The sequence below is a fragment of the Mobula birostris genome, chromosome 7 (assembly GCF_030028105.1).
Source record: "Mobula birostris isolate sMobBir1 chromosome 7, sMobBir1.hap1, whole genome shotgun sequence".
NCBI lineage: Eukaryota > Metazoa > Chordata > Chondrichthyes > Myliobatiformes > Myliobatidae > Mobula > Mobula birostris.
Window position 1 is genome coordinate 159779715 of NC_092376.1, and position 14641 is coordinate 159794355.

Consider the following 14641-nt stretch of genomic DNA (forward strand, 5'->3'; position numbering starts at 1 on the left):
GTGATTCTCTTTGAATAACAATGACTAGTTGTTGCATAATTTATGGACAGATGTTTGAGAGGCTTTATGCCTATTGAGAATAGTGTCTGAATAACACCTTGATCAATGCCTATTCAGTTTTCTTATTGTGGTTTATAGAGGGCTTTGAATAGTTGAATGGCTTGCCTGGTAGTTTTAGAGGATTAGTTAAGTAGTTGCTATGGGATGCCATCACGTAAATTGGACTCGAGCATTAATGAACCAGATGGATTTTTATACTTGTCCAGTAGTTTTGCGCTCAACATTTCAAAGACCAGATTCCATACACTCACCCACTTCAGTTTCTGATTGAATTTACTGAAGCTACGCAGATAGCAATTTCTTATAAACAGCTCTGAAAATAAAATTCAGTGATGACATTTAAAGCCACTGGTACAACAAGAGCTGACCTTGACAGAACAGAAGTTGGGTTCAATCCATTTCACCCAACAGTTACACTCTTGACTCCTTGTGTGCAATACGATGAGTGACCAATTGTAAATAATTAAGACAATTAAAATCTTTAATTGAATTCAATACCAATTTTTTTTCTTGGGGTTTCAAAAATCAGATTGTCCAATCAGTTTTTATTCCTAAAATACATATTTATTTTAAATCAATGAATTGATAAAGAACAAAATTGAAAACAACAGACATCATTTAAATGTAGTATCATATTAATGGAAGGTAAGCTACACTTATTTACAGACCTAAAGTTTTGGTCATGATTAAAATGCTGGTCATTTTTTGCTGGTTGTGTGGCACAGAGACACCTTTCAGGCCATTTAGTGCAAACTTCTATAAGCTAGATGAGAGAAACCTGAATTTTCATCTGATCATAAATAATGATTAATTTAAAGGATATTGAATCACTAATCAGAAAAACAGGATGCCAACTTAAAATTCATTTCTCTTTGTTTTTAAAAAAATCTTCAACTGCAACAAATTGTGAATTGCTATCAAAAGGAATAAGGAAATAGAACATGGTCAGCATATTCTTTGGAGTTATAAGAGGAAACATTGATTCAAAAGATATGATTGTCACACAAACCAAGCAGTTCATGATTATTTGTGCAGTATGAATACTGAAAATCATGACCAAATGCTTTAGATTAAACAAGTCTAGGTATGGAATATCCCAAACAGCAAGCACAAACAGGTGGAGAAATCTCTTTTTCCCTGATGGGGTAAGCTGCCAAAATACATTCAGTTCACGATTTCAATGCACTAATCTTCACTATTAAGAAGAGCAAGTGTAAGTATTATGGGAGCCACTCTTGGTGATGATGGACATAACTATTTTGTCTCTTGACAATAAAACACTGAGCTCTTATCTTGCCTCAACTTATTTTCAATGGTCTTCCAGTTCTTCTGAGGAAGGAAACGTAGCTGTACATGATCCAATAGCACAGACAAACAGTTCCTCACTGTTATGTTCTGAAATAACACTATAACTTGGGAAAGTAGTCAACTATTTACAACAAAAATTCTCTAATGCAAGTACTACAAAGGTGCAGCTGCAATAAATTTCACCATTAGTGGCATTCCCTTGTCATATTTAGGGAAGTTTTTGCACAAGTGGTACAACTATCATAACAGCAATACTTCTAGATCTCACATTTTTTAAACTTGACAATTGTATCAAAAAGTTCTGTAAAATGTTATCATTAGAAAAACATGAAATGAGCATTGCTTAGCTAACAAATGTTAGCCCTATATACTCGTAAAATCATCAATGATGTTATTCCTTTGGATTAATTGATTCCACATAAAACAATACATCAAAATCAATCTCGCAAGAAGGTAATTTCCTGGTAGCATGCCTGTCCTCCACTTGTGTATTGTCACATGCAACTAAGATGTATGGAAAATTAATAAAAATCAGATCAAGACAAACATTTGTAGTTCATAATAGAACCCTCAATTTAGTTAAGGGGCAACTAAACACATTCTTCTTCATACTGTAGGAATGTAATATCAATAATATGATGGAGGGGATGAAATTTTAAGGTAATATAAAAGTAATAAGCATAAGCAATAGAATTTTGATTATGTCCAAGTGTTTATTCTGCAATTGAAACATTAATACTTGATGAAAATTGATTACAGAATAGTAGCTTAAGGATATAATCAAGGAGATGTCCCGTTATTGCCTTTTAAAATCCATTGAAACTGGCCAATTGAAGTTGTGGTCAAGAATTTTAAACAATTGATACAGATTAAATGTGTGTAAAGTTGCTGTGATAGGCTGAATTCAGAAACATGGCTCATTATTTTTGTTAGTTGTCGCAGCTGAATAATTTAGGAGCTTAAATGCATTAAATATCACATCAATTTATTATCCTGATTTTCATGGTGTTACAAAACTTGTTCTTTAATATTTAAGGAGCATTTCTAGTGTCCCTGATATCATTGAGTTGAATTAGATTAATAGGATTGATTGATGTGGTTAAAAAGTGGTACATGGTACCATGAGAGACTAAGGAAAACTGTAAATGCATTTAAGGGAAGCTCCATCAACAACCTAGGAACAAAGAAATCGAAGATTAAACTGAGAGGCAGATGAAAAAAGATTAAAGAAAAAATGTGCCTTGCATTGGATCAATTGGATTGAAAGGTCTACATAATTTTCATGACATTTTCCCAAAAATAAATACTTGGGAATGAAGTGCTCTGGAATATTTTGGAGAAATAGGTTGGGGGATTGTATACATGAGTGTGTGCATCTTTTTTAAAGTGCTGATTTGAAAAGATATTAAGACAACTCAAATATTTAACAATCTCACTAAAGAAAATCATAGAGTAACTACAAGAGCTTGAGCATTAATATTCCTACATCATCAGGTGATACTACACTTAAGCAAATCAGATTGTTGTTGGCAGATTGGTCAAAGTACTTGCCCACTGTAGACAAAATCTGACTCAACATTAACTGAAATTTCAATGCCTATGTTCTTCTCTGGTAATCCTATTTCATCAAGAAAATGGAACGATTGTAGCTTGAGTCAGAAATCCGAGTAAAACTATAAAAGGTACTGATATGATGCTATCTCAATCTTTTTTCATGAAGATGGAATGTATATATCTGCACATTTTTACTGTACAAGTCCCAGAAACTACAAATCTGATCATCAATAAAATCTCTAAGGCAGAGAATTCTTTTCAAATATTGGTGCTATTTCTGTTAAATTTGAGGTTGTGAAAAAAAAAGTTGCATAATTCTAGCCCCCTTCTGCCCTTCTCTAGTCATAGAGGTTAAGCTCTAAACAAATTCACATTTTGGACAATAAATAAACTTAATAACTGAAAACTACATACAATATCATGAATGCAATTGAATATTGCTATTCTGTGCATATCAGAAAGTAACAAAATTAAACAGCAGCCTTTGACATTCAAATTTCAGGAGAGCTCAATTTTTTTTTAAAGTGGCAAATATTTTACGTTTTCAGTTGTGTTTATGTGCTGACACATGCACAAAAATAGTAAGGAGAGGATTATCCATTTAGCAAATCCAAGAATTAAGTTTTATTCAGTGATTATTGGCTGTAACAAAGAACAGATTTACTATGAGCAGGTATTACAATTCTGTATATCAGTCAGATTATTTTATATATTTCCTTCTCATTCCTACTTTGCACCTCCGCAACTCTGTTTCTGAACTTGTATGTAGCCTTTCTGTTAAGTATTTTTTTAGGCATCCGTTAGTCTCGTGAAACCATGGATTTGTGCCTTGGAAGGTTTCCAGGGCGCAGGCCTGGGCAAGGTTGTTTGGAAGGCCGGCAGTTGCCCATGCTGCAAGTCTCCCCTCTTCACGCCACTGATGTTGTCCAAGGGAAGGGCATGAGGACCCATACAGCTTGGCACCAGTGTCGTCGCAGAGCAATGTGTGGTTAAGTGCCTTGCTCAAGGACACAACACGCTGCCTCAGCCAAGGCTCAAACTAGCGACCTTCAGATTACTGGACGAATGCCTTAACCACTTGGTTAAGTATTAGCTAATAAATAAATATATAGTGAAGCAATATTCATTTGTATGAAATAAATTACAAAATAGTCTAGCTTCAGTTTTGCTTAGATACTGCCTCCTGTAACTATTACAAAACTGATGAGGCCCATAATCTGATATTACACATGCTCAAAGACAACTTTGCATTCATACTCTTTTTATTTTTTTGCTTCAGTGAGTTATAACTACGAAATGGTTCCACTATTCAAAATCTAAACAAACTGGTGAGTTTTTAACACGAATATGAAAATGAATTTATTAAAAACTTTTTTCTTCTTGTTAAGCTCTTTCCAATAAAATGCTATGAAGCAAGTCGGCAGCAGTAATCCACCAAAATACCTCCAGAGCAAACTTTGAGCAAGAAAGATTTATTTTCAATGATTTTCTATCTTGCCTCAACTCCCAACAGCAAGAAATAATCACGGCAAAAGAGATGTTCCAATTAATAGGGCAATAAAAAATTTGTAACCCAGTGGTATTGATTAATGTAGTTAAATGGCCAGTTCAAAGAAGACACTCAGACTGGATATTTGGTAGATATACTGTATCTGGAACTCCAATGAAAGGTGAATGAAATTTAGAAAGTGAAGGGGGAATACAAAGAACTAATACAGGAGAGTACAATCTCAGGTATAACATATATATTTCTCTATTTACTGAATAGAAATTAGTTACATATAAAATAAAAAGGCATTTTGCATTTCAAAGAAATTGGCTCACTTAAAGCAGCAGTATTTTTGCAAACTAAGTCATGACATACTGTATAGCTTAAACACTAAACCAACCAGTTCACAAAACATTCACAATTCCAAGGATTGGACTCCTTTTGAGTTGTTTGGTGGTCAAGAAACAAAGTACCAAACAAACTCTTCCAATTTAATACTTACTTAAAAAATTGAGCTCTCCTAGTTGTAATTATTGTTTACTGAGAAAAAGAATTAAAATTTAACGGTCACAAAACTAACTTGGAATATTAGTAATAGAAAGTTAACTGGAAGCAGTCTTCCTGCAATGAACCTGGGATAGCTGCTACATTATGTCAGCATGTACCTCCTTATAACAGCAAATTCTGATGTGTCAAGTCATGGATAAAAATCACGGCAAATATAATTTTGTCAACTTTACTGAATTGACTATATTCATTTTAACAAGTGACGGATTTGTAGACTAAAATTTGTATTTTCTATATGTGACTGTTTTTTGATTAAATACGTATATCATGATTAAAAGAGGATCTATTAATTCATTTTTTTAGTCACCACATGGAGTAGTATAGTATGATAGACTGATTGCAATGATTCCTAGTGCTAATTCCAATAAGGGGTTTAATCATTATATATGCACAAACTTGTGGCTCTTTCTAAACACCAGTAAGAGAAAACAAGTCAGCAACAAAAATGGATTAGTACTAATTTCTAATTGTCAGCCACAGCTTTTCAATTTGAAAACAGAGGACCTATTACCCTATGGGCACAACATATGAGGCATCATGTGCAAGATTATGACTGAAGGGCCTCTTGTAAATTTTTGTGCAGGAACCCGGCACAATTTCCAAAGTTACAGAAGAAACTCAGACTCCTCCAACTGCAGGAGTCTTAAGGCAGCGGCTCTCAAAAAGAACTGTTATTTGGCAAAAGTGAGTTGATTTGTGCAACCTTTTGCTGACTATGGAATAGAGGAAGAAATTAGCACTATATATTTTTCAAGTATTGGAAATATTATGTCGAGGTCAGAAGATTTTACATGCACTGGCTCAGGTAAAGACTGTATAATCTTTGCTCAAGAAGGTCTTCTTCCTCCTACTTTGGACTGCTCTTGCAGTTGCGGGCCAAATAAATTTCTTCAGACACCAAAAATACATTGCTTACAGAATAACAACACTACTAACGCATTGAGTGGACTTTTAAACATATCATATGTACAGAGGATAGTGAAAAATTCCCACTGAACGCACATACAGAAAGTGCTGATTTAATTGATTGTTTCTAAGCCTCCATATATTTTGTAGCACATAAACCATGCAGTATGTGATGGAATTTCTAATTCACTATCCCCTTTTAGAGATAATCTAATTAAAAAAAAAACTGATGTAATTTGAATTACATTTAAATTAAAATTAGTTCTAAGTGTGGGCGTACAGGTAACAAAAGCCACAAGTGCATCTTTCCAGGGACTTTCTGGAGGGAATGTAACTAAAAAAGTGGGCAATTAGGCTGAACAGCCCTCTTGAGGGTGCATTACCTTGATGGCCTTAACAGTCAGACCTATGGACCTGCTTGACAAAAGCCAAAAGCTGAATATTGTCCAAAAATTTAAAAGTCTTTTGATATTATGAAGCAGAGACTGCAATCACATTTATTCTTAAACCATGGATGATATTAGGACACAGTTTGTCAGCAGACTGCAAATCCTTGAATATGTATGATTTTTGGACCTGATGTTCAGCTAATGTTATAGTATAATGTAGTGACTCCTTAATAATCACACTTTATTATGCTATATATAATAAAGATAATTAAAATCATTGGTATGAAAAATAGAAACAAAGAATCTTAGTGCATCATTGTTATGGTGAATGGATTAATTTTCTAAACAGAATAAAGTCACAACTTACAGCAGATGTGTATAAAGCATATTCTGTATAAAATCAAGATCTACATCTAAAGGAAAGGGAGTCATGCTGATATTTGATAAATCCGTATTGTTAAGTCATCTGTAACTATTGGCAAATAGCATTATTCAATCTCTGGAGAGGTACCTGATGTCATATATTGCAGTTCAAATTGGCACTGGCTCAAAATATATAATTTTTTTTTGTTGAGTCTTGCAATTGTTCCCAGTTTCAGCAGCAAGAAAGCAGTATGAACATATTTTATAATAGAAACAGCACTCGTGAAAATTAAGTTCTCATTTTCCTGGTCCTAAAATATAGCCAGTGTTAAAACTAAATTTATCAAATAAAGATTGTTTAACTTGAACACAAATACAGTACATTTTTAAAAACTACATTAGATTAATTCCAAAGTAAAGTTTTCCAGGGTCTTATAAATATATAGAGGAGAAAAAGGGGGCTTTTTTCCCAATATAACAGACTATTTTAATAGAAGAATATAAAGCTTCTGTTTAGGTACCTCAAAATAGTGACATCACACACAATACTGAATGTTATTTAGTCACAGTTTCTAATTGGTGCTTCAACCTATCTATGTCAATTTAACTTTTATAAAACTAATTACTGTACAATAACCCGAAAGCAATATTTCCTTTAGAATAAATGCATTATCAACTAATTTGTTCTCAGTGATGTTTTATCTTCATTTCATTAAAAAAAGACTGAAATATAAACTGTACAAATTGGTTTTAACATTAATGTATGCTACATTTTCTCTGTAGAAGTTAAACATATAATCAAAGTGTAGATTTTGTATACATTCAAACAATGCAAGTACCTTGTAGATTTCTAAAATTTACAAAATATATTTGTACCTCCACAATGCACAAAATAATTAAATCATGTAAGAATTCAGCAGCAAGGCCAATTACTGCAAAGAATTCAAAAACATTTTTAATGATCACACATCATCAGCAGGTAATGGAGGAAAACCTCCCTTCCCTCGTGTAAAAAATGCCATCTTCTCCCTGCAAGAATATACACAATTCACAATCAAAAACCTAGCTTATAAAAAAAACAAGTAAATGAATTGTTAGAGATGCTTTGCAGCTGTATTACAAATTTGAATTTAATGAACAGGTCAACACACAAAATGCTGGAGGAACTCAGCAGGTCAGGCAGCATCCATAGAAATGAACAAACAGATGATGTTTCAGACTTAGATTCTTCTTCAGGACTGGAAAGGAGGGGGGAAGACATCAGAATAAAAAGGTGGGGGAGGGGAAGAAGGACCAGCTAGAAGGTGATAGGTGAAGGGCTGGAGAAGAAGGAATCTGGTAGGAGAGGAGAGCAGACCTTAGGAGAAAGGGGGCACCAGGTTGGAAGCTACCCAGGTGAAATATGAGGTGTTGCTCCTCCATCCTGAGAGTAGCCTCACTGTGGCTAACGGGGAAGCCATGGATTGACATATTGGAACAGGAATGGGGTTAGGAATTAAAACGTCTGGCCACCGGGAAATTCCACTTTTGACAGAAGTAGTGGGGGTGCTCCACAAAGCAGTCCCACAATTTACGTTAGGTCTCACCAATGAGGAGAGGCCATAGGGGAGTACCGGATACAATAGATGATGCCAAAAGATTTGCAGGTGAACTATTGCCTCACCTGGAGGGACTGGTTAGGGTTCTGAATGGAGGTAGGGGAGGAGGTAAATAGGTAAGTGTAGCATATATGTCACTTGCAGGGGTGTGTGCCAGGAGATTACCAAGGAGGGACGAATGGACAAGGGAATCACTAGGGGGTGAACCCTGTGGAAAGCAGAGAGATGAGGGGAGGTAAAGATGTGTTTGGAGATAGGATCCTGTTGAAGATGCTGGAAGCTGTGGAGAATGAAGTGTTGGATGCAGAGGCTCATGGGAAGGTAAGTAAGGACAAGAGGAAATCTATCCCTGTTAAAGCGGTGGGAAGGTGTGGTGAACTTGGATGTACAGAAATGGAAGAGATACAGGTAAGCTCAACATTAATGGTGGAGGAAGGGAAGCATTGTTCTTTGAAGGAGGAGGATATCTCTGATGTCCTGGAAAGGAAGCCTCATCCTGGGATTAGATGGGGCAGAGAAGAAGGAACTGAGAAAAGGGAATAGTATTTATACAGGAGACAGGGTGGGAAGAGGTATAGTCAAAATAGCCGTGGAAGTCAGTATGTTTATAAAAGTTTTCGATTAGACAGTTTGACTCTAGAAATGGAAACAGAGAGATTGAGAAAGGGAAGGGAGATGTCAGAAATGGACCAAATGAATTTAAGGGCAGTTTAGAAGTTGCAGGCAAAGTTGATGAAATTGGCAAGCTTAGCATGGGCGCATGACGCAGCAGCAATGCCGTCATCAATGTAGTGCAGGAAGATTTGGGAAGTGAAGGCTTAGAACATGGACTGTTCTACGTAGCCAATGAAAAAACAGGCATAGCTGAGGCTTATGCAGGTGTCCATAGCTACCCCTGGAGAAAATGGGAGGAGTTGAAGGAGAAATTGTTGAGGGTGATGTCCAATTCTGCCAGATGGAGGAAGAGGATAGTGGTGGAACTGGTTGGGTCTTACATTAACAGGCGCTGCATCAGTTCCAACTAATGCTCCTCCTTACAAGCACCAGCCAACAGAGCACTAAATTTGAAGGAAAAAGAAGCCTTACATATCAACTCTGAATGATCTACTAATCTTTTTACTTTGAGGCTGTGTAAAGATCTATAATAGTTCTGAAATACAGGAGGGTAATTATGAAAAACAATCAAGGGTATTTCCATATTGAATCACAGTACTGTACTCCTTAACCAACAGAACAAAATACTGCCTGCTATGTTCAATCTTGATGGAAAGATAATGAGAAGGGAAAAAGAAATTAAGCTCAGAAGTTGAGATAAAATACAATTGTTCATTATACCCTTTAAAACTTACCAGAATGACTGCATCTCCAGGGGCTCTTTTTGACTCTGTTCTCGTAATTTGTGTACCTCTTTAGACGTTTTCTTCATAAGCCTTTGAACCTTACTCTCCTGTTTTTGTTGTTCTTTTGTTTGCTCTGCCTAATGCAATGAGATGGCAGCATTTTTATGAATTTGCCTTTCAATTCTAAAGACAAATACACAGACTTTGCATGTGAAACAATGTGTAAGATAATGCACAAGGAAAAGTAGTATATTTCTTCCATAAAATACTAAAGACATTTGTTAACAAACATGGAAATGAGTTGTTGAAATAACTCAAAATCATACAGAAGTTCATAAAAATTTTAAAGCAAGCGAATTAGTTTGATACTTAGGATTGATTTTCATATGAAATCATTTGTAAAACATCCAAATTAAAAGGCACATAGAGCAAAAAGCTACCTTTGCTCAACAGTTTCTTTGTTCTTAATGTGCCTACATACAGAACATCTGGATGAAGATACAGGTAATGTCAAATTACATACAACCTTGTTCTCAAAATTAAATCACTGGCATACAATTAACACCCAGAATGAATCACAGACAGGAAACCAAATCTTAGTTGGGACTAAATCTGCGTATGAGAATATAAAAAAAAATCATTAATTACCTGCAAATTTGTTTGAAACTCTTTTGGAGCACAGCTCAATTCATTCAGTGATCTAGAAGACTATAGATCTATCATAAACAGAGTTTGACAGCACCATGCTCAAGAGCCCATTTTTTTTGCTATTGACAGTGGGTGTTTCAGTACAGTTTTCCCTTTCAGCCTTTTGCGTAACCAATGGGAAATGAAGACTTGGACAATGTCTTAGAAGAGTCTGGAGCAAGAACAGTTGGGCTGTAAATGCAGATCTCCTTGAATCTTTCAGCCACACTATTACCTCTGACTACTTGAGTAGCAATGCATTTAAAAGCTAAGGTTTTCTAATGCAGTGATAACAGTAAGTCAAGCTCCCGCTAAGCACATATGTCTAGAAATGATAGTGAAAGTTACTGCTAACTTGAACATTGCAGCGTTTAGACAGGGCCTGATACATTTCATCTTACTGTTCATTAATGTTGATTGGATGTCACAAGTCCTCTCTGCTCAATAAGAGGAGTATTTATCATCATTGGGACAAGTTCTTTATAGCATCATTCCAGTATTAATCTTGCTCCCACTTTGCTTTTGAGGGCTTCTGGGACCCCAGATGTGCAGATTGTTCCCTGAAGTCCCCCATCTCTTCAATCAATACATACTTGCCTCCACTAATGAATTAAGTGACCGTTCCTATTTAAATAACATTAAGAATTGTAGCAAATTACAGTTCTTGGTTCTTGTAGTAGCCATTGGCATCCTGGGAAAGTAGCACTGGCTGTCCGCTCTATCAATGCCTCTTATCATCTTATATCCCCTATCACAGGGGTCGGCAACCTTTTTGCCTCTGTGGGCCAGATAAATGCCATAAAAAACTTGAAATATGGGAATTATCCATTTAGATACATCTAGTTATGTTTTGCCTCAAATTAATGAATAACACAAGCTAGAAAATCATTTGTGCTTAACCAAGGATGCCAATTAGTAATCAAAGATCTCAGTTTAGTTTTCTGTCCCACCATTGCTGGGGCCCCATCAGTTGTGATGCCAATTAGCTTCGACATACTCATTTCTGACATCATTTTCAGCAAAGCTTCAAAAATGTCTGCTCCAGTAACCGTGTCCTTCATAGGAATTAACTGAATAAACTCTTCAAAAATTTGAAAAGTTGAGGTCACTCCTCGCACAAACACTGCAAGTTGAGCAGTGTCTCTCAAGTCTGTACTATCATCAGGCGCAATTGAAAAAAAGGCAATTTGTTGCAGGCATCCCTTAAACAACTTTTAACATCTGTTGACATTTCTTCAACTCGGCGTGTGATCATTCTTGCTGACAGGCTGATAGATGCAAATAAAGATTTCTTTTCAGGACAAACAATATCCACCACTGCCAGTAAACATTCTTTGACAAACTCTCCATTTGTAAAAGGTTTCATCTTTTCTACAATACGTTTTGAGACTTCATAGCTGGCACGGGTATTTCCTTCATTTTTACTGCTTTTTAGGCACTCAGCGTCTACCTTCCTGCGCTTTGCATTCATTGCCATTGGAATGTTTTTCTTTGATTTTATTTTGAAACGTGAGTTATTCAGCAAGTATCGTAGCACATGTAAATATCTGGATATTTAGCGTGGATTTCTTGTTAAAATTCACTGACGCTGTTTCTGTTTACAAATTTGAACAATTCCATCTGGAAACCTGAGCGTGCACGGAGAGTATCTAATACCTATTAATAAGGTAGTCTGCCTTCCCGTCATTCGTATATACCAGTGTTTGGTTTGGAACGAAACGGAAACTGGGGCCAGTGTAACAAGATGCCATGCATGTCCATTGGTGTGGTCGTGTGAAACACTCAGAATAAGGAAAAAGCGCTTGCGGGCCGGATCTGGCCCGCGGGCCATAGGTTGCCTACCCCTGCCCTATCATTTCACCTCTCATCCTCCTTCATTTCAAAGAGGAAAAACCCCAGCTCATTCAACCTTTCTTCATGACATGTCCTCTAATCCAGGCAGCATCCTGGTAAATCTCCTTTGCACCCTCTCTCAAGCTTCCAAACCCTTCCTTAAATGAGGAGACCAGAACTAAACACAATACTCCAAGTGTAGCCCAACCAGTTTTATAGAGCTGCAACTTTATCTCACAGCTTTTGAACTCAATCCCTTGACAAATATAGACCAGTCAATCATATGCCTTCTTAACGACCCTTTCAATTTACACAGGAATTTGAGTAATCTACAAACGTGGATCCCAAGATCCCTGCGTTCCTTCATACTTGAAGGCAGAGTGCAAGGTTAATCCTGCCATTAACCCTGTACTCTGCCTTGAAGTTGAACCTTCCAAAATGTATCACTTCACACTTTCTCAGATTGAACTCCATCTGCCACTCCTCAGCCCAACCCTGCATCCTATTGTAACCTATAACAACCTTCTATATTATCCACAACACAATCAACCTTTGTGTCATCTACAAACTTACTAGCTCACACCGCCACTTCCTCATCCAAGTCATTTATAAAAATCACACAGAGCAGGGATCACTGAACAGATTCCCAGTAAACATCACTGGTCACAAACCTCCAGGCAGAATACTCTCCATCTACTACCACCTTCTGCCTTCTGTGGGCAAGCTGATTCTGAATTCATGCAGCCAAGTTTCTCTGGATCCTGTGCTTCCTGACTTTCTGAATAAGCCTACCATGGAGAACCTTGTTAAATGTCACACTAAAATCCATATACAGCACATCCATTGCTCTACTTTCATTAACTTGTTTTGTCACTTTCTCAAAGAATTCTATCAGGCTCGTGAGGCATGACCTACCCCTCACAAAGCCTTGCTGATTATCCCTAAACGAACTATGCTTCTCCAAATGCTCATAAATCCTGTCTCTGAGAATTTTCTCCAATTGTTTGCCTACCACTAATGTAAAGCTCAGTGGTCTATAATTCCCAGGATTGTCTCTCTTTTCTTGAACAAAGGAAATACATTTGGCAGCCTCAGTCATCTGATACCACTCCTATGCCCAGTGAGGATAGAAAGATCATTGCCAAAGGCACAGCAATCTCTTCTCTCGCTTCCCATAGCTACCTGGGGTATATCCCATCCAGCCCTGGGGACTTATCTATCCAAATGTCTTTTCAAAAGTTCCAGCACATCCTCTTCTTAATGTCAACATGTTCCAGCCTGTTTGATATTGTCCTTACATTTGTCAATTGGCTTATCAAAATCTAACTTTTTTTCTAATTCATAATTGCTAAAAGATTTGGAGTTTCTCCCAAAATGAAAAGATTGTAAACTGTAACCTGTAATTACAAGCCTCAGTTCAACTTTAAATTAACAAGAGAATTTCAGTGCATATATTTTGAGGTAATTCCCTCTAATAATTGTACATAACTGGACTTTAAGTAATAGATTTTAATACTCTACCTGTTTTTCAATTTGCTTCAGCAAGGTTTGAAATCGTTCATCCTCCTTTACCCATTGAGGCAGTTCTGTGTCTCCTCTGGACTTGGCCTCATCAACTTGCCGTTTTAATTCCCGCAAGATATCCAGTTCTTGAGATAATCTGTTCTTTCTGGTTCTTGAAGCCTGCAGATCCAACTCTAAATCTAAAGAGGTCCGCACGAGTCTTTCTGATCCCACTCTTCTAATTGGAGGCTGAAATAAACAATAATTGTGCCTTAAAACACAAATTCTTTCAATGGGACAATATGATGACATTTAATAACATGTTTCTGGATTGCTAATAAAGATAAAACAGTTTTAGCCCTATTGTGAGTTACTGTTTGATCATATTATTATTAAGTGTAGAAAACATTGAATAAGATGAACTAATTTTATTAGATGTATTCTAACAAGGTTGCATCATATCAACCATCATTAAACAAAGCACAAGATACTCAATTCTTTTTACTTTTGTGGAATTACTCTGGTGTCATCAGGCAATCAGTAGCATTTCTTAGGATAAATGTATACCCTCATATGCCATGGATGCATTTTTCAGATTTTTGATAATCTTAAAGCTTATTTTCGGCTTTCAGAAATTAGATGACTTTTATCAGCTGGTTCCAAAACACAATAATGGTCTGAGTTTCTTTCAATAATATACCAGGAAAAAATACAGAAAAAGTTTACTCAGCAATTACTGTTATTTTATGGTTCAATAAACATCCAGCATTTGTACTCAGTGCCATGTCACTCATGCACATTAATAAGTATGAAAACATTTGCCCACACTTCATGCTGCTGCGTATTTCCTGAGAGAAAATGGCTAAATTCTCTGTAGCAAAGCTCTGCTTGGTACAGGGCTTTCTATGATGTTATCTAATTTGTGTATTGGTGAAAGGAATGATATCTAGAACAAAACCTACAGAAAACAACGAGAGAAAATAAAATAAAATAAGCAGCTGCGCCTCTGCTTCCACTTAACCAGTGTTTATAAATTTTGTTTCC

The 14641-nt window shown here is 36.3% G+C and overlaps 1 protein-coding gene across 1 annotated transcript in view; it reads right to left on the bottom strand.

Moving 5' to 3' along the window:
* Positions 1–598: 598 nt before the first annotated feature.
* The window catches only part of wwc1 (WW and C2 domain containing 1), a 96813-nt gene continuing 82770 nt past the window's right edge, over positions 599–14641 (bottom strand). The window contains exons 21-23 of the mRNA XM_072264020.1: positions 13616–13846; positions 9584–9711; positions 599–7665 (exon numbers count right to left, since the gene is read on the bottom strand). Of these exons, the coding sequence (XP_072120121.1) occupies positions 7599–7665; positions 9584–9711; positions 13616–13846 (426 nt within the window). The 3' untranslated portion in view covers positions 599–7598. The remainder of the gene's footprint in view (positions 7666–9583; positions 9712–13615; positions 13847–14641) is intronic.